The sequence below is a fragment of the Lontra canadensis genome, unplaced genomic scaffold (genome assembly GCF_010015895.1).
Source record: "Lontra canadensis isolate GAN:19392208 unplaced genomic scaffold, GSC_riverotter_1.0 scaffold29, whole genome shotgun sequence".
In the NCBI taxonomy this organism is placed as follows: domain Eukaryota; kingdom Metazoa; phylum Chordata; class Mammalia; order Carnivora; family Mustelidae; genus Lontra; species Lontra canadensis.
The window spans coordinates 15,351,741-15,379,027 of record NW_022631023.1 but is presented as its reverse complement, the minus strand read 5'-3'; the positions used below and the strand labels follow the sequence as shown (position 1 = coordinate 15,379,027).

The 27,287-nt window shown below is 36.2% G+C and overlaps 1 protein-coding gene across 2 annotated transcripts in view; it reads right to left on the bottom strand.

Annotated features, from left to right (window-relative positions):
• Nucleotides 1–12,282: 12,282 nt before the first annotated feature.
• The window catches only part of LTN1 (listerin E3 ubiquitin protein ligase 1), a 67,402-nt gene continuing 52,397 nt past the window's right edge, over nucleotides 12,283–27,287 (bottom strand). For both annotated transcript variants that reach the window (XM_032865482.1, XM_032865481.1), the window contains exons 24-30: nucleotides 26,980–27,054; nucleotides 24,711–24,897; nucleotides 18,252–18,423; nucleotides 16,964–17,184; nucleotides 15,237–15,431; nucleotides 14,197–14,364; nucleotides 12,283–13,622 (exon numbers count right to left, since the gene is read on the bottom strand). In XM_032865482.1, the coding sequence (XP_032721373.1) occupies nucleotides 13,560–13,622; nucleotides 14,197–14,364; nucleotides 15,237–15,431; nucleotides 16,964–17,184; nucleotides 18,252–18,423; nucleotides 24,711–24,897; nucleotides 26,980–27,054 (1,081 nt within the window). In that variant the 3' untranslated portion in view covers nucleotides 12,283–13,559. The remainder of the gene's footprint in view (nucleotides 13,623–14,196; nucleotides 14,365–15,236; nucleotides 15,432–16,963; nucleotides 17,185–18,251; nucleotides 18,424–24,710; nucleotides 24,898–26,979; nucleotides 27,055–27,287) is intronic.

Sequence of the window (27,287 nt, the reverse complement as noted above, 5' to 3'; positions counted from 1 at the left end):
ACACACACACACACATACATATACATATATATATATATATATAAAAGTCTTATAACTCAACAACAAATTTTAAAATGAGCAAAGGATTTATATAGCTATTTCTCCAAAGAAGATAAACAAATGATCAATGAACACATGAAAAAATGCACATCAGTAGAGAAATTCAAATCAAAACCATAATGAGGGGTGCCTGTGTGGCTCAATGGGTTAAGCCTCTGCCTTTGGCTCGGGTCATGATCTCAGGGCCCTGGGATCGGGCCCCATATCGGGCTCTCTGCTCAGTGGGGAGCCCACTTCCCCCTCATTCTGCCTGCCTCTCTGCCTACTTGTGATCTCTCTGTCAAGTGAATAAATAAAATCTTTAAAAACAAAACAAAGCAAAGATCAGAGAAAAAACATTTCCTCCTGTTTCAGGCAGGGAAAGAAGAAAATTAACCAATTTAAATATACCTGGATAATCCTTTTGCTATGTATATGTATATCAAATTATCACATTGCACATTTTATCCTTAAGGAATGTTGTATGTCAATAAATCTGCAAAATTTTCTTTTTAAATATGCCCAGAGAGTTCTCCATAGAAAATTCTTGCTTTCCAAAAGAAACTACTTCATCTGATTCTCATCTGACATTAAGGAAGAGGATTAGACAACTACAGCTTTCTCTAGCCTCCCTGTCTCAGATAGGGAGAGGGAGGAAAAGGCTAATGAATTCTGAGGATCACAGTCCAGGGACTTAAGTTCACTAAAAAGCTGAGATTCAATCATAAGATTACAAAATGCTTCCCTTTCCCAACACTACCACCACATCAACAGGGCTCCAGCATTATAATAATGGATTATAACCAAGAGAGCTGTAAGACACAGATTCCACTTAAGAAGGAGCTCTTAGGGAAACCAAAAACAACAGAGGGAGAAAAAATAAAGAAACAAACAAGTAAGAGGGAACTGAGACTTCTGACCCTCATACCAAATGCAGACATTAAACAGAGCTCAGCTCCTAATCAGATTTAACATAAAATCCTCACACTGAAAGCCTAACTTCCTATTAATTCATTTACCACCAAATAAATTTCCAAGGTAAGAAAAATCCAGTAAGAAGAAATAAAACAAGCATCAAAATCAGACTCAGATGTGACACATTTTAAAATTATCAGAGAATTTAAAATAGCTATGATTAATATGTTAAAGGCTGTAATGGAAATGGTAGACAGTATGGAAGAACAGATGCATAATATAAACAGAGATAGGAAAATTCCAAGTAAAATTCAAAAGGAAATGTTAGGAATCAAAACAATATAACAGAAAGGAAGGATGCCTTTGACAGGTTTATTAGCAGATTGGATACAATCAAGGAAAGAATCAGTGAGAATGAAGATATGTCAATAGAATCTATCAAATTGAAATGCAAAGAGCAAAAAGAATGAAAAACAAAAACACTCTAGAATATCCAAGATATCTAAGACAAATACAGTAGATGTAACATACTAGCAATTGGAATACCAGAAGGAGAAGAAAGAAAGAAAGAGGCAGAAAGAAATATTTAAAGTAATAATGGCTGAAATTATCCAAAGGTAGTAACATTAATTATAACAAATGTACCATACTAATGTGAGCTGTTAAATATATGAGAACCTGTGTGATTCAGGAATAGGAATATGATAATTCTTTGTACTGTTCTGTATTAGTTTTTTTTTTTTTTTTTCAATTATTACTTCAGAGTTTTATTTGTTATGTTTTAGGTTTTGGCCCAGGGATTAAATGCCTTCCTCTAGATCTAATTTTCAATTTACTATCTCATTTTCCTTCATCTAAAGAAACATTCTTTAATGTTTCTTTTCCTTTTTTTTTTTTTTTAAATTTTCAGTATAACAGTATTCCTTGTTTTTGCACCACACCCAGTGCTCCATGCAATCCGTGCCCTCTCCAATACCCACCACCTGGTTCCCCCAACCTCCCACCCCCCACCGCTTCAAACCCCTCAAATTGTTTTTCAGAGTCCATAGTCTCTCATGGTTCACCTCCCCTTTCAATTTCCCCCATCTCCCTTCTCCTCTCCATCTCCCCTTGTCCTCCATATTATTTGTTATGCTCCACAAATAAGTGAAACCATATGATAATTGACTCTCTCTGCTTGACTTATTTCACTCAGCATAATCTCTTCCAGTCCCGTCCATGTTGCTACAAAAGTTGGGTATTCATCCTTTCTGATGGAGGCATAACACTCCATAGTGTATATGGACCACATCTTCCTTATCCATTTGTCCGCTGAAGGGCATCTTGGAGATAGACATCTAAGATGTACAAAGAGACTCGGTACTTTTGAGATGATGGAAATGTTTCATATATTGAGTATGGTGCAGTTTACACAGATGTAAACATTGAATTCTCACTGAATTTTCACTTAAAAGCTGTGCATTTCAAGAACCTAGATGTCCAACAACAGATGAATGGATAAAGAAGATGTGGTATATATATACAATGGAATACTATGCAGCCATCAAAAGAAATGAAATCTTGCCATTTGAAATGACATGGATGGAACTAGAGGGTATTATGCTTAGCGAAATAAGTCAATCAAAGAAAGACAATTATACGATCTCCCTGATATGAGGAAGTTGAGAGGCAACGTGGGGAGTTTGGGGGGTAAGAAAGGAATAAATGAAACAAGATGGGACCGGGAGGGAGACAAACCATAAGAGACTCTTAATCTCACAAAAGAAACTGAGGGTTGCCAGGGGTAGGGGGGTACAGAGAGGGTGGTTGGGTTACAGACATTGGGGAAGGTATTTGCTATGGTGAGTGCTGTGAAGTACGTAAACTTGGCAATTCACAGACCTCCACCCCTGGGGCTAATAATACATGTTAATTAAAAACAAAACAAAACAAAACAAAAACAACAACAACAACAAAAAAAAGCAAAACAAAACAAAACCACAATGAGATAACCATATCACAACCACTAGGGTGGCTACAATTGGGAAAAAACAAAGTAGCAAGTGTTGGCGAGGATGGAAAGGTTTTGGAACCCTCGTGCATTGCTGAGAATATAGAATGTGGCACCTGCTATGGAAAAAGTTTGGTTTCCTCAAAAAGTTAAAAACAGAACTGGAGCAGTTCTGCTCCTATGTATATACCCCAAAGAACTGAAAACATGTACTTGTACATGAATGTTCATAGATGCATTGTTCACAGCAGCAAAAAGAAACAATTCAAATGCCCATCAAGAAATAATTAAATGAATTATGGTATACAGATGCATGGAATACTACTCAGCCATAAAAAGGAATGACGTACTGATACATGCCACAATGTGGATAAGCCTTGAAAACACACCCAGTAAAAGAAAGCAGAATATTGTATAGGTAAATCCATAGAGACAGAAAGTAGACTGGTGATTATCAGGGGTAGGGTGGGAGATTAAGGAGTAACTATTAAATGTACTAAATGCCACTCAGCTCTCCATTTAAAAATGGCTATGTGAATTTCACTTCATTTTTTAAAAAGTAAATCTAGCAAAAACTATGAACCAGAAAACTTATTAGGAACAGGTTTTATTAGGAATAAAAGAATCTAGTAAAAGTCCTAATAAAAGATTGTTCTATAGCCAGTAACAAGTGAATCTGAAACTGTTTTAAACCTATTTAATTAAATCTATTTTAAAACTATTGATCAATCACAACTTGCCTCAGTTTAATCTTTTTTTAAAAATTTTGTTTATTTGACAGCGAACACAAGTAGGCAGAGAGGTAGGCAGAGAGAGGAGGAAGCAGGCTCCCTGCTGAGCGGAGAGAACCTGATGTGGGGCTCCATCCCACGACCCTGGGATTGTGACCTGAGCGAAGGCAGGGGCTTTAATCCACTGAGCAACCCAGGTGCCCCACCTCAGTTTAATCTTAACTGATCAATGACAGCTTGCCTCTGGAAGTCAATCATTCAGTGAAAGTCTCATACTTCGAAGGCCAACCATTCAACAAAAACTTAGCAGTAAATCTGCTGAAAGCAGCTGGCCCTAGGTCTTACCAGAATAACCACGTTTTTAAGTCTGACATCAATCCCCTCCCTCGACTCAAAAACCTTATATAAAATGAGCAGTTGGATTTACTCAAAATGATGGGCCTAACCAGCATAACTCCCCTTTCCCAGCTCTTGTTTCAGTTATCAAGCGGTAATCTTCATCTCTTCCTTGGACAATCCTCACAAGAAGATTTAGAATACATCACTTGACAGTATTCCAGCAGATCCCTGTACCAACAGGAAAGATCAGTGGCTTCTTGAGCTCCACACTCCAGGAGGTGTCAGACCTATTGCCAGATGAGTTTCTCGAAAACAATCTTAACTTTGACCAGTTTCACTGAGTTCTTTATTGCTGAATCTACTTTATCTGAGACATCCAAACAGATCTCCATATAAGTGTATTTTTTATACTCTGTCTTGTCTATATGATAACACTACCTTCTGACTTAGAAGTGAACCATGAGGTAAAAATATTTGCCATTATCCTATTTTCCCACTGCTTAGTGTGTTTTCACATTTTTGGTCATCTATTTATATAAAATCTTGTTTTAGGTATCCCTGTTTTGTCCCTTATTGTCTTGCACATATCAAATGTAGAAGGAATTACTTCATAGGGAACAGACAGAGGCAACGGGCTAAGGCTCCAAGTCAGTATAAACTGGCCCTAAAGACTAATGTCCCATTACAGTGATGACAACTGGCTGCTAGAATGGTCAAATTTTGCTTTGGGACCTCTATGAAATCTTCATGAGTATTCCTAAAGGCCTGGCAATTTGTAGAAGTTCACTTGGTTTACTGCTTATTTCAGGATCATCAGTGGTTGCGGTCATTGTTCAGAAGCTCCTTCCTCTCCTTTGCTTGGTTGGGGACCCTCGTCTACCATTAACAAACACACTTTGGACAAATGCAGTGCCTTTTTCTTGTCATTGTTTATGTCAAAGCCACAACCTCCTCCTGACAGTTCTCACTACAATCCTAACTCTTGTGTTTAACTTGGTAAGTGGCAAAAATTTGCTAAAAAATGACTCAGAATTACTTATAACAATTTTAAGGAACTTCTGATATATCAAAATTAATACATTCAACAGAGCTCTAGAAAAATCATGGGGGAAAAGCCTAAAGTATTCAACAGTCAACTTTTTTTAATTAAGATTTTATTTATTTATTTGACACAGAGAGAGATCACAAAAGTAGGCAGAGAAGCAGGCAGAGAGAGGGGGGGAAGCAGGCTTCTCACCAAGCAGAGAGCCCAACGTGGGGCTCGATCCCAGGACCCTGAGATCATGACCTGAGCCGAAGGCAGAGGCTTAACTCACTGAGCCACCCAGGTGCCCCTACAGTCAACTTTTGATTGGTATGCTGAGACCACAAACTGAAACACTGAAAACTCACTGCCATTCAAACCTTCTGAAATCCACCTCATCACACCTTTCCCTCTACCCAGCTTTATCTGTATCAAATTCCTTCTATCTTTCTGCACCTTCTTTTACCTCCAAAAGGGTGATTTTTTGCTCAAAGTTTTCTTAGGACAAAATAATTACATCATATCACATCCCTTCAAAACTATTACGGAAGAATGCAGGTCTAAAGAAACCTGGTATTTTAACCTTGGTCTGGAGTCAAGTAGAGAACTATAATCAAGGATTTTCTTAACCTTCAGAAAACAAATTTGCTGAAGAATTCAGAATGTTGTTAAGATATTGTCCTGGAGTCTGTACCAACAAGTTCACTTAATTTTTACCCCCTCAAATGGGAACAAAATAGTTAAAAGCAGCAAAATCACTAACAACAAAGATCCAAAAACTAGGAGATTGTTTAAATACCCAGTTCTTCATAATTCAAGATATGACCCTGAAAGGGGAAGCAAATAGGAAATGTTCTATATAAGGCCATTCCAGAAGCTTTTCCTTCATGGATGGATTTGACAAAAATTAAAAATTATAAACAAAATAAGAGGAATAAGTTGCAGACACTGAAAACCCAGGAAACCTGACCTAGGAAAAATTTCAAACAATATTCTGGAATATCCTCAAGAGCTAATTTGTAAAGGTAGATGGGCATGACTTTTCTTTTTTTTTTGATGAAAATGGGACTCAAAAATGCCAATTAAAAAAAAAAAGTCACTGAAAAAAATGCCAATTTAGAAGATGTTGCTTAACATTTCAAAAAGCTAGAAATCAAAACAAATTTCTGACCCTCAAGATAAAACAAGTGGTATCAAAAATATGACCAAAGGTTCTGTGTTCTAAGAATTAGGCAGCTCTGGACAAGGATACCAAAAGCAGAAGGGGCCTTTGGAAAAATTAATGTCCTGTAAATAACTAAAAACAGGACAACTATGTAAAGTCTCTCTACCAATACCACTCCAGGAGACATTAGCATACTTAAAAATTCCCTGACCACCTTCTAAACTAGGGAAACAGGTTTATAAATAGTGATGGACAACATAAAACAGATATGGGTCGGGGCACCTGGGTGGCTCAGTGGGTTAGAGCCTCTGCCTTCGGCTCGGGTCGTGGTCCCAGGGTCCTGGGATCGAGCCCCGCGTTGGGCTCTCTGCTCAGCAGGGAGCCTGCTTCCTCCTCTCTCTCTGCCTGCCTCTCTGCCTACTTGCGATCTCTGTCAAATAAATAAATAAAAAATCTTAAAAAAAAAAACAACAACAGATATGGGTCACTTTATCCACTGATAATTCCACTACCACAGAACATCAGATCCCTCAGAATACTAAAACCACTCAAATAATGGAAATGTCTAAATCTTTTAACTGTTATTCTGGGACCAATCAGGATATATTACTTTCTTTATGACACAAATATTTAATAGGTAATGTCCTACTTAATAAATGAAACTTCCAGATAACACTGCAGGATTTTTTTTTTCAAAGCTCTGGAAAATTCTATATATAATTAAAGTATAGCTGATTTGGACATATAACTATACTGTGTATGCAATTACAAAAGTAATCAAATGATAAGCTATGATCCCAGAATTCTTACAGGCAAAAGACTCTCAAGACATAGGTGAAGTATTTAGAGCTGAATTTAACAGCCCAGACTGAGTCTTCCTAGATTATCATAAACCTTTCTTTTGGTTTATATATGTAAAGTTAGACCTGGACTCCAACTGTCCAATGCAACAGTCACAAGCCACAGGTTGCTAATAAGCATTTGAAATACGCCAAGTGTGACTGAGCTCCTGGAGTGAAGGAAATAAATTTTGCTCATCTTTGTTTCCCCAACTGAAGACTACTTATTTACAGGCCTACAAAACATCACCACCTAACAAATATTTGCTTACAGAACAAATGATAACAGTCTCAACAAACAAAGCTTCAAAAATGTATAGATTTCTTACCCTTACCACAAGATTTAGCTGTGTGTCCTATTTAGACAAATATGGAAAATCGTGCAGTTCAACCTTCTCATAGCCAGGACACGCTTGGGGTTATTCTCCAAACTCTGAAGAGTGCAGCATAATAAATACAACCTAATCTGGACCTAGTCTCCCAGAGAGAACACAAACACACCTTACTGACCTCTAATACTCAACTGGAGCTCTGCCGTAAAGAATGGACATGCAGGGGTGCCTGGGTGGTTCAGTGGGTTAAAGCCTCTGCCTTGGGCTCAGGTCATGATCCCAGGGTCCTGGGATTGAGCCCTGCATCCCGCTCTCTGCTCAGCGGGGAGCTCGCCTCCCTCTCTCTTTGCCTGCCTCTGCCTACTTATGATCTCTGTCAAATAAATAATATCTTTAAAAAAAATTCTTAAAAGAAAAAAAAAGATGGACATGCAATCCAGTTATTGGAAAACTTTTAAGTATGTTTGGAAAACTTAGGTATGTGAATTTACTTTCTTAAATGTAAATTTTCTGAAATCTAAATACAGATCAAGTATTTCTGATAAAAATCTATCTGATTTGCAGTGTGTTATAATAACACACTGGATCTCAAAGAGGATATAGAAAATGTAAAATATCTAATTTTTATATTGATTACGTATTGAAATAGTATTTTGGATACCAAGTTAAAATGTTACTAAAATTAATTTTACCTATTCCTTCCTACATTTTTTTAATGTGGCTACTTAGCAAAATTTAAAATAACGTGTGGCTCACATTATATTTTTATTCAGTAGGGCTTAATTAGTCCATGCTCTAAGGCAATGGTTCTCTAGGGCCAATTTTGCCAACATCTAGCAATGTCTGGAAATTTTTGGTTGTCAAAAATGGGATGCTGCACTGGCATCTAATAGACTGTTAGATGCACCGGCATCTAACATCCAGTATTCTAATAGGAATATTGCTAAACATCCTGTAATACATAGGGCAGTTCCCTAAACAACGAATTATGCACCTTAAAATGCCCAAAGTACTGAGGCTGAGAAACTCAGCTCCAATTGTTTTCAACAGCATGGCACACATTAAAAATCCATTGTCTCTTATTAGGTTATCCTTTGTTCCAATAGCTTATTTTCTCTTGCATCAGAGAAACTTCAGGCTAGACTAATTATACTTAGTTGAAGCATCTTCACATTTGTACTAAGTTCACCTTTAAGTCTGAATATTATCAACTCCAGCTAATATCACAATGCTGAAAGACTGAAAGCTTACCCCTTAAGATCAAGAACAGGACAAGGATATATACTCTCAACACTTCTACTCAACACTGGAGGTTCTAGCCAAAGAACGTAGGAAAGAAAAAGAAAAAGAAAAAGATAAAGAAATAAAACAAATCCAGACTGGGAAATAAGTAAAACTCCTTATCTGCCAATGACATGCTCTTGTATATAACAGAAAATCTTAAGGAATTTACACACACACACACACACACACACACACTCTCTCTCTCTCTCTCTCAGAATAAATTAGTTCAGCAAGGTTGGAAGGTACAAGATCAATACGCATATTAAATCTGAGGTACCACATAAACTATATTATCACTTTCTCTTTCTCATTTTACCATCCACTGGTATAGCCTTCCCAAATTCATTAATTCTATTATCTTTAGCTGATGAAGAATCCCATGATTATGGTTCTGCAGTTCAAGAAGTGCCTATGCCCAGAACAGACATTTTGAACACTGCACTACTAAACTCTTACAAATACTGCTTATTAATGGATTTTATCTTTATTTATTTTTTCTTAAAGATTTTATTTATTTATTTGACAAACAGAGATCATAAGTAGGCAGAGAGGCAGGCAGAGAGAGGAGGAAGCAGGCTCCCCACTGAGCAGAAAGCCCGATGCAGGGGGCTCGTTCCCAGGACCCTGGGATTATGACCTGAGCCCAAGGCAGAGGCTTTAACCCACTGAACCACCCAGGTGCCCCTAGATTTTATCTTTAAAAAATGAAAAGGAAGACTATTACCTGGACATACAATACACCAGAGTCTTTCAGAATCCAGTACCATACCTAACAAACCAAACAGGCTCAAGTGGATAAACTTGCAGTCTTTTACAGGTTTCTTCTTAAGAGTATTTTATAAGACATATCATATTGCTAAAAAGAGTAAATAGCCAGTATATTTTTGAAATAACGTATCAATTTGGAATGCCACAGAAACAGAGGTTCCTTAACCTCCTAATAAAATCTGGATATGAAATATACAAATTACTTGATGCTTTGGTGCCATCCAAAGAAGCTGCTATCCTTAAAAAGAAATCCAGGTTTAAAAAAAAAAGATATCAAATTTCTTAGATTAGCAGACCCCCCATGCTAAATACCTTGTTGAGCCCAAAGTCGTTTTTGCAAGGAATTTTATAAAACAAAAAGACAAATTCATGGAGAAGTTCAAGCATTCCATCACAAATATACAAAATTTTTGTTTCCAATTTTGAAACAAAAGAGAATAATTGGGTTGGAAGGCCATAAGGATAAGATCTGGCAAAGCCAAAAGAGCCACCCTATTGCACCAGATAAAACTTAACATGGGCACTTACCAAATTTCTTTCATAAAACAACTTAGTACAGTTGAGGACAAACTAGCTATGATAATAAACAAGCAAGGGAAGGGGAGTACTTGGATAGCAGAGGATATGGCTATCCAAGGAAATTTTTGGAACAATAAGAGCAGAGGACTACTTAACTCCTCTTCAAATTAATTATAAAGCTATTTTTTAAATTAAAAAAAAATTATGTAGAATGGACACTGGTAAGTAAGCCAGTGGAACAGAATACAGAGTCCAGAAACCAAACTGCACATGTAAGATCTGGTAATATGAGAGAGGAGTCACTATAAAGTTAATGAGGAATGGGCAGTATTGTTTAATAAAAGATGTTATGAGAACTGGCTATCAATATGGGGTAGGATTTCTACCTTAAAATAATCACAAAATTTGATTTGGGGTGAATTAGGCATATTCTGAAATTTACACCTTTTGAAGGAAAATTTTTTTAGAAAAAAATTTTTTTCTAGAATTTTTCAGACTCCAGGAAAGTAATAAATTTTTAAAACCTAACACAAAAAGGGCTCAACCATAAAGGAAAATGATGATAAATTTGACTAAATTTAACTGCAAAATTCTGTATAATTAAAGACAGCCACAAACCACGTTAAAGTCAACCCACAAACTAAAAGCAGCCATGTAACAGAGAAAAGTAGATAATAGATAATAAAAAATAGATAATAAATTCACAATGACCAGTAAGTATATGAAATAAAGCTAATGTTCTTTTTAGCCAAGGATATACGAATTAAAAAAAAAAGCCATTATCTCACAGCTCTTATTAGAAAGACTTAAAAATCTGAGAAGACTAAATATTGGTGATGAGGCAAGAAAACCAGAACTCTCTTACCTTACTGTTGGCAGCACAAACTTGCACACCACTTTGGAGAGCAACTTGACAAGGTCTAAAATCACAGACTATACATATCAACTACCCAAAAATCCATTTGGGGGCAAATGTCCAAAACATCTAGGACATTTGCATGAGAAAATGTTATCAAGGATGTACACTTGCAACACTGCTCAAAATAACAAAAAATAATAATTGAAATGAACTGGCAAGTAAACTAATATACTGTACAGCAGTTATGTTGACTGAAAAAGTCACAGAAGATTACATACAATAGGCTATTGCAAATAAAATTTTTTTAAACTGCTATATATTATTTATGGATAGAAACACATGATAAAATATAAAATCTTAAATAAGGAAGAGTTACACCGACTTCAGAACAGTAGGTTGGCTCTAGGGAGGGAAAGAGGAGATGGCATCAGGGAGAAGTACAAAAGAGGAAGATTTTATTTCTTTAAAAATCAGAAGCAAATATGGCAAAATAGTTTGTGAGGAGTACAAGGGAATTTATATTATTGTTATTATTACTCTGTATATTTGAAATATTTTATAATTAAAAAGAATCTTAATGGGCACATATGGTATAACAATCAAATAATAACAATCATCCACACCACAAAAACTTATCAAATAATAACATTATTTAAGCCACAGAAACTTATGTACATACATTAGAACATGTGATAAATAAGAGTTAAAAATAAATTCTAAAATTTGTAATTTACATTAGGATTTTAAATTAATAATTTTGCTAATGGGCTTTGAATCTCATGCAATTTTTAATGTCCTTATGCTAAAATTTTAAGGGATGCTCTGCAGTTGTTAAAGCTGTATAAATAAAACTTTAATCAATGATATTCTGAATTTCAGTCTTATTCTGGAAAGCTTTTTCTTAAGCATATAAACAGTAACAAGCTTTACACTTTTATGTACAAGTCTCAAAGAAAAGTGTTAAGAGTCCTAAGTATGAAGAGTAGGTATTCCACTGAATTATAGTGTTTCACCAACAACCTGATGCCCTAGATGCTAACATGGAAAAACAATGCTCCATTATTCCCTTTTCTGTTCTACTTGAGGTCTGGGTCAGAAGCCAAGAAGTACCAATACTGGAAAAGTTATAAACAAGGTCTTATTATAAAACCATTTTTAAAGGAAAAGTGTGCAACTTTCACAGAGGAGTAACACAATCCTTTGGGATTACTATGTCAGAGAGACACATAGAGAATATTTTAAGAAAGGGGTTAAGAAGAGGTAGTAGAATTTTGCTATCTGTTCTCACTGACTCCTTGAGTCTCAAGGCTATAAGATAATAAACAGGGAGAAAAATCCAAGAGACAGACAAAACTGGGTAGGACACTGCATCTACATATTGAACTCAAGAGATCTATAATTCACACATAATATTTCACTCTCGACTATGATACTCTGACCACATTCATCCTATTTCAATAATAACCATTTTACCCAGGTGACGGTAAGCAGTGATTTTATTTAACATGACTTCTTTTTGCCAATTAAACATTTGCAACAGAGATGATCAGCTGATCTTTCAAGTAAACTTGCTATCAGATATGTTAATATTTCCCATGTAATGGAAGACTGAAATAAAATTATTCCAAGTTCCAAACTTCCATACTTTTATAACTTGGGCACAATTTTTTAAGGGTAACAGTGCTGTGGCAAACGGAACGTATTCCCCTATTCCACTTCAGCCCATTATACTGAATTTTACTTAGTACTAAAATTATTAACTTGTACTTCTAAAGGCTGGAAAAAATAAGCTCCCCCAAATCTCTAATTTAGTGTAACTTTGGCCAGTAAGAATAGTAAAATTTGCTTACAAAATTGAAAGCCTCCTACAACATTTTAAAATTTTTGTTTTTTCCACCAGTCTTAAGTTTCAGAAATACTCATTTCTTCCCTCTCAATAGAGGGATAACTACCACTCTGCTTCATGAATGAAATAATCTAATTCTGTTTCTCTCAACTTCATACCCTCTAGAGACTCACTCAAACGGAGTAATAAGCTCACTGACAAGACTGCAATTCAAATTTCACTAACAAACGGAAATTTTTCCACAGCAAAAGTTCAGTGCCATGAATTTAATTTTCTGAATTTCATAACCCTTGATTAATGGAGACACCTTAAATTTCAGTTTCACTCTTTTATATAGGATTTCAGAGCATGCTTCAAATAGCTTATGATAAGCTATATTAATAGCTTAGCCTCATTTTTATCATTAAAATAATCTACAAATATCAGAATACTAATTAATTTTGTTGTAATAACTAATAAATAAATCTTAAAATATCTGTAGATATAAATCAACCCTCTCAATTCATTTGCCTCACTTGGACTCTTCTAGAACATAGGTCAACAAACCTAGTGGGCTTTTTAGTATAATATAGTTGTACAGTGCTTTCACAAATTCCAATTCTGTAATTTAGGGTATTTCCATATTTATTTTTAAATATACAAAAAGATTAAACTATTAATATAAATATTTTCTCTCAAATATGTAATATTCTTATGTAAAAGAAAAGGTTTCCAAACATTTACAAATCAATCTAAAGATAAGTAAACCTGATTTTAGGATCATTACATTAACCAAAATAATCTTCCAGAGAAGGTCCTATTTAAAAGTAACGCTCACTGGCCTCCTCCCATCAACACTTTAAGATGGATCCAGATCCACAGTCCTTGTTTGATTTTCTTCAGGATCACTTCCAATGGAAGGAAAAAATTTCAGAAAAAGGTCTCACGACAGAGTGGACAAGTGGATTTGTTGCTAGACGTAAACCATTTGTACTGGGAAAAAAAATGTTTTTTTAAATGTTAAAAGAACCTTTTAAAGCTGTCATTTTACATATACATCCAAGGTAAGCTTAACAATGATTAAGTGGAAAAGGGAGAATACCAAAATTTTAGCTTCCCCCATTCCTCTCCCAAATCAACTCAGTATTACTTCCAAAGGCTACAGTACGACTCTCTCTCCCCCTAGACTCCCACACCACCCAACCACTAAGACATGTCAGGAAGACCTCCTTATGAAGCTGGGCAGCTTTCTTTTCAATATGATGTTTAAAAAAGAGTAAAGAGCTCTAAGGCCAGATGGCCCTAGTTTTTTCAGTCTCCTTTATGGTCTAGATCTGACAGGACCATCTACTGTGTGAGAGAGCTATAATAAAAACACCCATTTATTAAAGTGCTTTGATGCTACCAGTCTCCATAAATTAATAATTATTTTTTATAGATTTTGAAAAATCATTTTAATATGCCTCTTATTAACTACAATTACGAGTTTAACATTATTTTCTTTTCTAGATATCATACATATAAATATACATAAAATATAAATAAGTTAATTTCTCTTTGGGCTTACCAAGCAGGCTGAATGGAACTTTTTCTTGCATGTTCTACAGGCTTTTTTGGGAAGAGAATAGTTGAAACCATGAATGACTGAGAAACATATCATGCAATCTTCAACACCCTCAAAACGTTTGTCTACATTATTTTTCCATAAAGCTAGGCCTTCCATAATACTTCCATTCTGTTAACAAAAAGGAAAAAATAGAGTAAATAGACTCTGAAGACCAAAGTTATTTTTATTCAATTTCATAAACTTTAAAGCTAAATTTTAATTAACTAATTAATTTTTAAAAGATTTTATTTATTTATTTGAGATAGAGAGAGGAAGAGTGAGCACAAGAGAGAGAGTGAGCCCAATGACATGGGGCTCGATTCCAGGATCCTGAGATCATGACTTGAGATGAAGGCAGACACTTAACCAACTGAGCCACTCAGGTACCCCTAAATTTTAATTTAGAAAGAGAGAATCTGCCTGGCTATATTCACATCTCCTAAGTTTTCTGAATGTTGGTTTTTAAAATGACCTGCCAAGTTTTAGAAACCAGATAGAATTTTGTCCACTAAAGAAAGACCTGAAAGAAAGGTTTTACACCAATACATCAAGTTTTATAGTTTCAACGTGCAAACAGCTACAGTATGTTTAAAAGTCAAAGATCTTTGAGAGTACTGGGATTTCTCTAATCACAAAAGGAGAGTTGAAATGTTAGACTAAAAGTAGCTCCAAAGATATTCATTGATCCAGTATCTTACAAAAACATTCCCTCTCAAACAATGTCTTTAACACCATGTATAGTTCTGTGTCATCCACAATGTCAGTGGAGTAAAGTCAACTCCTCTCAAACACCAAAAAGAAAAAAAAATGCAGAACTTTAAAAAGGAAAACAGCTCAGTAGGTAGGTTCAGGTCATTCAGGCATATATCTGTGTTGACCCAAGCAAATACAGTATCTCTTCCAACCTCAATCAGAAGTGATGTATTTCTAGTCTTAATGCCCTTTCAAAGAGGAGGTCGGTAGGACTATCTGGAAAGCCAAATGTACACACAGGAACTTACCTGATGGGTGAGGTAAGTGCTTAACTGCAGCATCCAGTTGCGCCACTGCTGAACAGCCACACCTACTCTTTTCCCACTCTCCACAGTTATTGAACCCAAGGGGTAATTGGAAGGCAGCTGTATTATAAGTTCAATAACTATGTCCTCAATAGTGTAAGTAGCCATCACTTCTCTAGTAGTAGCTCGAGCTTTAACCTGCAACACAGGAAAGGTAATACTTTTTGCACATTTCTTTCCTTTCATTCAAAACACATCTTGATAGCTTGACTATTAACTAACAGTCAGTCTTCACTCAAAGACAGAGGTAAACACGTTGGTTTACTGGACAAGAGATATTTAATACACAGGATTATATACCTGACATTTTATTGTGATTCTTATGAAATTCAAAGTTAGTTTCAAAAGAAATCCTGCTCATAAAAAAGTATGTTTTATGATATTAGGCTTGTCGCGTAAGTTTGAAACAGACCAGGACAGAATGAGTTAATTTCTGCTTTTCTTCCATACCCAGGGTGGTATCAAATATCATTTATATCTGGAAGTCCCCTAAGTCTTTCTCTGCCATAGAATTCCCTTGAGCTCTAAAGTCAACCATCAACTGTTAGATTTATAGTTTTCATACTAGCACTGCAAACAACATAAAACGCAAATTCTCATGCTTGACCCATGCACTCTTCTGACTGTCCTATTTCCAAGCTAAAAGCCATAGCATCATATTAAATTTTTCCTTCTTCCTCCTCCCAGATATTAACTAGCTACAAGTTTGGATAAATCATCACAAGATTTTTAACATACCTCTCCTTCTATGGAACATTCCCACTGATACTGCCTCACTCAGGCCCTCCTTGTTATTCACAATGTCTACACCAGTGCATCTCCCCTGACTGTGTATTTGAACCCAAGCTCCACGCCAACAGCCTATACTATATATTGCAGTCAGAGCAATTTTACCAATTACTACACTGACAGCGTCACTTGCCTCAAAGGAAAATTACCAGTGGCCAAATAGGACCAAATATTTTAGATAATCATTTGAGGCCTTTCCCAACATGGCCCTAATTCATCATGGAAGCAACTGATTCTCTATTTACCTTCAGGAATCCTGCTCTGTATGAATGCTGCCTTATTCATCATTTCTTAGGGCAATCGCAGAAATTAAACTCTCATCTCCAAGCTTTTTGCTTTTGCCATACTGTTCTCTCTATATACAATACCTTTCTCCTCACTGGCCCTAAAACACAACCCTGCCCACTTCAAAGTAATCATCCTCCATAAAGGTGCATCTAACCCCCTCAGTCAGATGAATCTTTCCGACGCTGACTGCAGAGCACTCTTCCTCTTAATGAGCCACTTTCCAGTTTCCAATGCAAAAAACATACCGGTAGCACTCTTTTCCCTTTATTAGAATGTATATTTATTACACAGTAGGAATTTGACCCCTAAACTGTTCATTTCCCAAGTGACTGACACACAGTGCCTGGAATCTACAGGTATTCCAATATATATTTTGAACAAATTAATGAATGTCCAAAAACTTTGGTGGGAATAAATGAAATTAGAACATTGTTTTAATCTATACACTAAGACTTGATACCCAAGAATCAGAAAATAAAGTAGACAACTTCTGTAAATTCTGAACCAATGGTTAATATTGTGATGATACTCACTACAAATGACAGACATAATCAGTATTCAAACAACTTTTCTGGAAAAAATTCAATACTAACCGTCATGCCATTAAATAGTTGTGTACTTGTTTGCACAGAAGAAATTTCTTGAAAGGAAAGAACATTGCTGACATACTTGCTTGTAAATCTATCTACGATATTGAAAACACGCTTCTCACTACTATTCCACCACAGCCTAACCATGGCAGGCAAGTCTTTTAATGTCATATGATAGACTGAACAAGCCAAGTGTGGGATATGGTAGGGAAGAGTTGATGTTTCTGAGGAAAAAACAAATTCTTAATTAGTAACATGTATTTCTTACATAGAATAACAGACCAGAAAATCATTTTTAATTCCTTAACACTAGAGCTAGAGATCAAAAAACAAATATACTGAAGAATCCAGAACTCTAGAATATTTACTTTCTCTCATACATTCAAAATGAATCACTGGAATGGCAAAAAGAAGTGCAAAGAAAGAAGATCCCAAAGGACACTGAAAAATCTGCCTAGACATAGCACTCTCTATCTCACAAGCTAGATCACAAAAAAGGGGAACATACATATCTTAAAAAGGACAACCCCAACCACCTACGCCCAGGGAGTAGGAAAAAAAGTTAAATAAAAAGGAAGAAAAATTTAGGGGTGCCTGTCTGGCTCAGTCGGTGAAGCATGCAACTCACAATCTCCAGGTCATGAGTTTGAGTCCCACACTGGGTACGGAGATTATAAATAAATTAACTTAAAAAAAAAAAAAAAAAGGAAAAATTTAAAGATTATCTTCTTAGAAATTATGAAAAGGAGTTTGGTCCCTATACTTTCCCCAGACCTCACTGATGTGTTATACAAAAATCCTAGAATATCTGTCTCAATACTCGCAAGACATAGTACCCTCCTCACATCTCCAAGACATTTAAAAAATTTCAATTCTAAGGAAGTCACTTAAAACACTGGAGTACAACTAGATGCGTGTATGTTTATCCCCTGAGCTAAAATTTGAGCTCCAGGAGTGAAGGAAATAAATTTTGCTCATCTTTGTTTCCCCAACTGAAGACTACTTATTTACAGGCCTACAAAACATCACCACCTAACAAATATTTGCTTACAGAACAAATGATAACAGTCTCAACAAACAAAGCTTCAAAAATGTATAGATTTCTTACCCTTACCACAAGATTTAGCTGTATGTCCTATTTAGACAAATATGGAAAATCGTGCAGTTCAACCTTCTCATAGCCAGGACACGCTTGGGGTTATTCTCCAAACTCTGAAGAGTGCAGCATAATAAATACAACCTAATCTGGACCTAGTCTCCCAGAGAGAACACAAACACACATCTTACTGACCTCTAATACTCAACTGGAGCTCTTCCGTAAAGAATGTTTTAGGATCCTTATTTGAGATCTCAACAGCGGTCTCCGCATAAGTTGGATTTTCTGGCATAAGCCTGAACAGGTGATAGAGCAATTTATTCAAACTTTTTGTTTTTCGGAGGTACATTGAGTACAGTGCCCGAAGCTGGTGGAGTAAAGAATTTTTGTTATAAACCAAGTCAGTGAGAAGAACAAATCAAAGTACAACAGATGGTACAAGATACAAGAACACAATGAAAAAGGTATTAATTTGAAGACTTAGAATTACATGGAAGAGTACTACAAAATATATGCCACATTCTTACTTTCCGAACAAGTCATCTGATGGCACTGTTCCCTTTCTTCATAAACAGCAGTTTTCACTATCCTCTCATTATCAGACATATTCTAACATCGTTCTCAAACTATCTCCTTGTTAATAAGTTCACCTCTGCTTTCTCTAAGAAAATCTACTCCCACAGATGATTTGCTCCCTCTCTTCCCAAGTTTTCCACATACCCCTTCTGCACCATAGTCCTTAATCTTACAATAGTCCTGCTTAAAACTAATCCTTTTATGGCTGACCTCACCCTGTATCAAACACTCCAGCATCCCTTTAGAAAAGAGAGCACAAACTAGTAGTCCAAAATGTCTTGGGGTCTTGTTTTGTAAAGGAGGATTTTACTCAAAAATATGGATTTCTGGGGCGCCTAGGCAGCTCAGGTAAGTGTCCAATTCTTGGCTTTGGCTCAAGTCATGATCTCACGGGTCATGGGACTGAGTTCTGCATCAGGCTCCCACTCAGTGGGGAGTCTGAAGAATCTCTCCCTTTGCCCTCCGCTCATTCCCACAAGCGCAGACACACACTCTCTCTCTCAAAAGAAATAAATAAATCTTTAAAAAAGTATATGGATTTCTGGTTATTTTTTTTTAGAATAGGAAAAGCTTATAAAATAAGTCAGAGAAAGACAAATACCATATGATTTCAGTCATATGTGGAATTTAAGAAATAAAGGGGAAAAAAAAAGGAACAAACCAAAAACAGACTCTCAACTATAGAGACAAACACTGATGGTTACCAGAGGGGACGTGGGTGAGGGGTGGGTGAAACAGGTGACGGGGATTACGGAGCACACCTGTTGTGACGAGCACTGGGTGATGTACAGACTTAATGATCACTATATTGTACACCTACAACGAATACAATACTATACGTTAACTGTACAGGGGTTAAAACACAATTTTAAGGGGTGCCTGGGTGGCTCAGTGAGTTAAAGCCTCTGCCTTCGGCTCAGGTCATAATTCCCAGGGTCCTCGGATCGAGCCCCACATCTGGCTCTCTGCTCCGCAGGGAGCCTGCTTCCCTCTCGCTCTCTGCCTCTCTGCCTACTTGTGATCTCTCTGTCAAATAAATAAATAAAATCTTTAAAAAAAAATACAATTTTAAGACATAGGAAAGTCTGGCACCACTAGGTGCACTACAGGCATCTGTGTGCCTTAGAACTCATTCCTCAATAACCCAGTTTTTATATGTTCACATTTACTTTGCAACTCTTTAGTATATCTACAGGTTTTAAAATCATTCTTCCCACTAAAGCATATATCTCCTCTTGGTGTAAGACTCCATTTTCTAAACACTACAAATGCTCAAATACAAGTATCAAGTCACAGGATACAGAATTTATTTTTAAAATATGTTGCTCAAAGTACCTAACAATGGAGAGATCTGGAGGGCACTACCTTTGTGAGTAACTGAACTTACTATTACCAATAAAGGACACAGACATTCTATGCTTCCTGAGGTGACACACTGAGGATACATCACCACCATGCAGTTAAGTACTCTTGCTGAAAATTAACCAGAAACTGATCATGAGGAAACAATCAGACAAATCCACATCCTAAGAGAGTCTACAAAATAACTAACCTCAATGACAATAAAGAAAAGAAAAATAGGGAAATTATGGGTTAAAGAAAAATGACAAACATGATCCTTGATCAAATCCTCAATAGAGATGGAACAAAACCATAAAGGACATTATAGGGACAACCAAAAATATCTGAATACAAATTAGATATTGCATTAAAATTAAATTTGTGCATAATAACTATACCAATGCATTTTTATAGAAACATGTCTTTGTTCTTAGGAGACACATGTTTAAACACTTTCTGTAATGCATCATGAGTCTGCAACTTTCAAATAGATCAGCAGAAAAAAGTAAATACAGAGAAAACATGTACAAAGGTACCAACATTAGGATGCCTGGTTGCTCAGTGGGTTGGGCGTCCAATTTGGTTTCAGCTCAAGTCATGATCTCAGAGTCATGAGATCAAGCCCCGTGTTAGGCTCCCTGCTCAGTATGCATGAGATTCTCTCTTCCCCTCCCTCTCCCTACTATGTGCTCTCTCTCTCTCTCTCTCTCTCCAAAAGTAAATAAGTAAATCTTCAAAGGTAGTAACATTAAGTATCTGCGACTCTAGGAAAAGGGTACATGACTTATCATTGAATTATTCTCCCACCTCCTAAGTCTGAATTTAAAAGAAAAAAAGTTGGAAGTAGAATTTTTAAAAACTAATGATACATAGCAATGGATTTTTTTGATAAAGGTTAGTATCCAAAATATACAAAGAACTTATAAAACTCAACACCCAAAAAACAAAAATAATCCAGTTGAAAAATGGGCAGAAGACATGAATAGACATTCTTCCAAAGAAGACATACAGATGGCCAACAGACACACAAAAACATTATCAATATCACTCATCATCAGGGAAATGCAAATCAAAACTACAATGACATACCATCTCACACCTGTCAGAATGGCAAAAATCAAAAACACAAGAAACAAGTGTTGGCAAAGACGTGCAATAAAAAGGAACCCTCTTCTACTGCTGGTGGGAATGCAAACTGGTACAGCCATTCTGGAAAACAGTATGGAGGTTCCTCAAAAGAGATAATATAGAACTACCCTGGGATGACTAGCTGGTTCCGTCACTAGAACACACAATCCCTGATCTAAGGGTTGTGAGTTCAAGCCACGTGTTGAGCGTAGAGCCTACTAAAAAACAGTAACAAAAAAGCGTCAGGTAATCTTCAAAGAAAAATAGGTCTGCTGTGGGTGGCACAGATCAACTGAACTGCAGCACTGAAATAACTAAAGTACTGTTGCATTCCATTAAAATAAATAAATAAGTAAAACTACCCTAAGATCCAGCACTACTGGTGCTTACCCAAAAGATACAAATATACAGATTTGAAGGGGTACATGTACCCCGATGCTTACAGCAGTACCATCAACAATAGCCAAATTATGGAAGGAGCCCAAATGTCCATCAACTGATGAATGGATAAAGAAGATGTGGCATATATATACAATGGGATATTACTCAGTCATCAAGAAGAATGAAATCTTGCCATTTGCAGCAACATAGATGAAGCTAGAGAGTATAATGCTAAGCAAAGTAAGTCAGAGAAAGACGAATACCATATGATCTCACTCAAATGTGGAATTTAAGAAACAAAACTGATGAACATAGGGGGAAAAGAAAGAGAGACAAACCATAAGAAGATTTTTTTTTTCTTTGACAGAGAGAGAGCATGAGCAGTGGGGAGGAACAGGGGAAAGGGAGAATGTGGGGCTCGATCCTAGGATCCCGTGATCAAGACCTTAGCTGAAAGCAGATGCTTAACTGACTGAGCCACACAGGCGCCCCGAGAAATTTTTTTTTTAAATGGGAAGCTACAGAATTATTTTATTATTTCTTTTTAAATTATTTATTTATTTATTTATTTATTTGAGAGAGAGCTCATGAGCAGGGCAGAGGGAGATGGATGAACAGACTCCCGAGTGAGGAGAGAGCCCAACGCAGGGCTCAATCCCTGGAGTCCAGGATCATGACCTGAGCGGAAGGCAGACGCTTAACTGACTGAGTCACCCAGGCACCCCAAGAAACTCTTAACTATAAAGAACAAACTGAGGGTTGCTAGAGCGGAGATGGGTAGGGTGATGGGCTAAACGGATGATAGGTATTAAGGAGGGCATTTGTGAGAGCACTGGGTGTTATATTTAAGTGATGAATCACTAAATTCTACTCTACTTCTGAAACTACTATTACACTGTAAGTTAACTAACTGGAATTTAAATAAAAACTTGAAAATAAAATCAACGGACTTTTAAAAACACATGTATATTACCCAGAAATCCCCTAGGCATACAACACAAGAGAACTGAAAATATATGTCCACCCAAAAATCCATACACAATGTTCACAGTAGCTTTATTCACAACAACCAAAAAGTCAAAACAACCTAAATGTCCATCAATGGATAAATGAATAAACAAAACGGTACACTCATCATACGATGGATATTATCCAGCCATAAAAAGGAATGTAGTATGGATATATGCCATAACATGCATGAATATGAAACCATTATGCTAAGTGAAATATGCCAGACACAAAAGACCACATATATGAAATGTCCACAAGAGGCAAATCCATAGAGTCAGAACACAGAATAGTGGCTACCAGGGGCTGGAGGGTCTGAAAGAAAATGGGAACTGACTGCAAATGGGTAAAGGTTTCTTTTTTTTCAGATGTTGAAAATGTTCTAAAATTAGAAAGTAGTGATATTTACACAATTCTGTGAATATGGCACAAACGCCAAACAGTAGACTTTAAATAAGTAAATTTGAGAGTATGTGAAAAGCATATTAGTAAAGCTATGAAACACGAAGCTCATGGCTTTGTTCCAATTCAATCTGATTCACTAGTAGGAGTAGTTGTTTTCCTAAGAAAAAGGTTTTTAAAAGGCCCAAATTTAGGACCAATTACAGTGCTTTTTAAAAAATTCTGTTTGCAGGACACCTGGGCACCTCAATCAGTTGAGCATCGGCTCAGGACATGATCCCAGGGTCCTTGGATCGAGTCCTGCACTGGGCTCCCTGCTCAGTGCATGCCTGCCTCTCCCTCTGCTTGTGCTCTTTCTCTCTCTGAGAAATAAAAAAATAAAATCTTAAAAAAAAATTGTTTGCTTTAGGATTTATCTAATTAGGCTATTAACTGAGTTATTCTGGTTTAACTGTCACAGTTCAGTACAAGTTCCAGACTCAATAAATGCTGCTGTACTGTTCCTTTACCCTAATTCTGGAAAAAGTGATGCATGGACATTCTCTAAATTTCTGAATATAAGATGATAAAAACGAAACTCTTACACATGGAAGCCTCACTTTGCTATAATTTTTTAGAGATCAACAATATTTTAAGAAACAAATATGAAAGCCCCAAAAGGATTACTTGAAATACATCACCAACAAATAAAACAAGCTCAAGTCACAAACATAAGTGGCTGGCCTAGATCATCGTTGCCTCTGTAATTTCATCTTCCCTTTAGATATATGAATGCAAAGATGCATTCATGTTCATTTATTTGTACCAAGGTTTGAGTTATTAGCAACAACATAAGTTATAACTTAGGAATTCTGAAAAATCACATTGGAAATGAATGCCATATTTAATCACACCTTAAATGTAAGGTAATAAACCTTTATTGCATTAACCTGTCAAAAAAGCCACGGTTTATATTAAAAAAACCATCAGTTTATTTAACTGATTCAATCAACATTTAATTGGAACTTTCTAAGTGGGGATCTGCCTAAAGAATAAAAAGAAAAACAAAGAAAAGAAAAGAAAACCTGGAAATTTTTCCAGTGTTCCCGCTTTCTTCCTAGACATTGAGGTCTTTCTTCCTAAACATGAGACAACAGAGACATCTAGTGGCTGCTAGAATAATTTGGGCAAAATAATAATTATTATTATTTTTTTAAGATTTTATTTATTTATTTGACAGACAGAGATTACAAGTAGGCAGAGAGGTAGTCAGAGAGAGGAGGAAGCAGGCTCCCTGCTGAGCAGAGAGCCCAATGTGGAGCTGGATCCCAGGACCCCGGGATCATGACCTGAGCTTAAGGCAGAGGCTTTAACCCACTGAGCCACCCAGGCACTCCCCCCCACCCCCCAATGATGTATTAACTGAAATCTCCACAGGGTCAGAAGTTGACCACAGTGGGGGGAAAAAAAAACCAGCAAGATCCAAGTTCTTTGGAATTATTACTATGGTAATACAAAATTAAATTATATAAATCTTGTTTCCTGCAATAAAAGGACTTGGTAGCTACATTCAGTTAGAAAAAAATTAACTCCAGCACATTCCAGAGATTACTTTTGCAAAAACCTGTGTCTGCGCATGTGTGTGTGGGGAAGGAGGGGAGGATAAGGAAGTTAAGGGACAGAAATAGCAGAATGTCTGAAGTTAGCCAGAAAAGATTAGATTAAAATGAGAGGCATTTCCCTTTTTTTATTTCAAAAAGAGGGGAAACAAAGGATTTAGAATAGTAACAGAAACACACAGAGGACAGAACTATCAAAAGTTATCACATATTTATTTACCTGAGATGAAGCAGCTTTGAAGAAAGTAAGTATTAATTTCCAGGTGAGGAGGTATCCCAGAACATAGCAGAAGTCTTCACTCAGTGGCTTAATAGTAACTATCTGTCCAACAGGAATACACCCCAAAACATTTTCTAGCAAGTCCTCCTGAGTGCTAAGAAGACACATCAACGCTGCCGGTGGTGACCTATGAATCAATGATTAAACACCACAATTTTCTTCATAACTTACTCCTTAAAAAACTAAAAGCATGTATAAACTTTAAGCATTTTAGAAAAATCTTTCTATTTTCCAAAAATCATTTTAAAACTCCCCACTTACAGATTTAGTTTTAATGCTAACTCTGCTAAATTAAATATATTTAATTACAAATCCATTAACATATGTAAACATAAAACAAGTTTCATATTCATAAATATGTAAAATATTTTTCAGTTATACATTTAAAATATATGTGAAAAATACTACAAAACCTAAGCTCTAGCTGTTAGCACTTGAAGAAAAGACGCTTTTAGAAAACATATTTTAACCTCTGTTTTATGGATGGAAAAATCATCACACACCCAGAGAGGCTTAATGATTAATCTCAAGACCCTCAGCTAGTCAGCAGAATGACGAATGATATGGGGTCCTACCAGATCCCTATAAAAAGTAAAAAAAAAAAAAAAAAATAATAATAATGACTGTATGTCTTTTCAGGAAAGTAAATTCAATATTCATATTAACTTATGACAATGTAAATAGATTTTCTTCTTTACTGAACTACTCTACTCATTAACACATTCAGATGAATTTAAGAGATTCTCCAAAAGTGAACTACTTGTGTATATCCTGTCAAACTCTGACATTGTAGCTCAGTTCTTTCCTTTCACCTCTGCAAGGCTTCTCTTGTGGCTTCCTTTTTCCAGCCCATAAACACCGGTCTTCAAGCTTCTGCCCTTGGATTTTTACCCTCAACACCACTATCCCAGTACCACCCCTTCTCTATTAAATACCAACAGTCATTGAATTTTACAAATACCAGTTCAGGTATCTCTCTATCTCCATGCTGCCCTTCATGCACTGTTACTGTTTCTAGAACAGTCTCCACCTCTGTGTGATTCTTCTATAATTTAAGATTCATACTATAGCCAGAATCAGCTGGCACTTTTCCCATCTTCTACCAAATAATGCCCCAAATCCCAGAAAATTTAATTTTTAAGGCCCTTCATTATCTTCCGTACCCACCCAGCTTTATTTTTCACTATACCTTCCCCACCTACTTCATACATATTCATTCATTCATCCTTTCATTAAACAAATGAGCAGTATTCATGAGTCTGCATTAGGCCAGGGACCATTCTGAATGCTATGAATACAGTCGAGAACAAAAGACAAAAATTCCTGACTTTACAGAGCTTCTATTCCCATGGAGGAACATATAGACAATAAAAAATATGTTAAGTGGCAACTACTTGACATTTCCTGTCACATCCTCAACATTCATGCCTTCACACATGGTAGTCCCTTAATTTATAGTCTTCCCTGCCCTACTGAAGTGCTACCTAACTTGACAGATGCAGCATAAATGTCTCTTCCTGAAAAAAAGTCTTCTCTTCCGGTGCATGGAGTTGTGTTCCCCGAGCAGGCTATCTATCCTTTTCCATAGCACTTGCCACACACTGTCTTCTATTACAGAGTAATGTTGTCTATAGTAGATGATAAGCTCCTTATGAGTAAGAATAATTACTAAACACCATATTCTTCCCTCAGCATTTAATACTTTGCACAAAGTAGGTGCCAAATAGATATCTGAATTGACATACTCTTTCCACAGCTACTGTGTGGTCAATGAAAGTTCTGCTAAATAGTAGCAAACTGAAAATATGATTTAGGAACAATTGAGAGAAACTTTCTTTTTGGCTGGACTCTAACTTTCATTTTTATCTTACAGATGACTTTAAACGACCTATTAAATGAAAATATACTCTAAATTTAGAGCTTTTGTGTTTATCCATCTTCTGAAGTTATTGTAATGAGATAGATTATAAGAATTTTTTTTTTAAGATTTTATTTATTTATTTGACAGAGAAAGATCACAAGTAGACAGAGAGGCAGGCAGAGAGAGAGAGGGAAGCAGGCTCCCTGCTGAGCAGAGAGCCCGATGCGGGACTCGATCCCAGGACCCTGAGATCATGACCTGAGCCGAAGGCAGAGGCTTAAACCCACTGAGCCACCCAGGCGCCCAGATTATAAGAATTTAATAAAACAAATTATTTAAAAAACTTACAAGGCTGGTTCTTCTTCTTCATCTCCATATGACTTTAGATTATCCTGATCATATTGTGGTAATTCAGGCATCAATCTGCAGTCAGAATAAATGTTATATTATATAACATTAAACTGTTCACATGCTTAAGAGCAGAAAGACCAATACTCACTTTGTAATCAGTATATTTTTAAATGATTGTTTCCTGAAATAATCACCTGTGTCCAGGACTATCTAAATGTAAACTGTGTATAGAGAACAGTGACCTAAATGATCCAAAATTTGGCATCCCTGTTACTAAAATGTATGGTTAAGTTTACTTTTTTTTT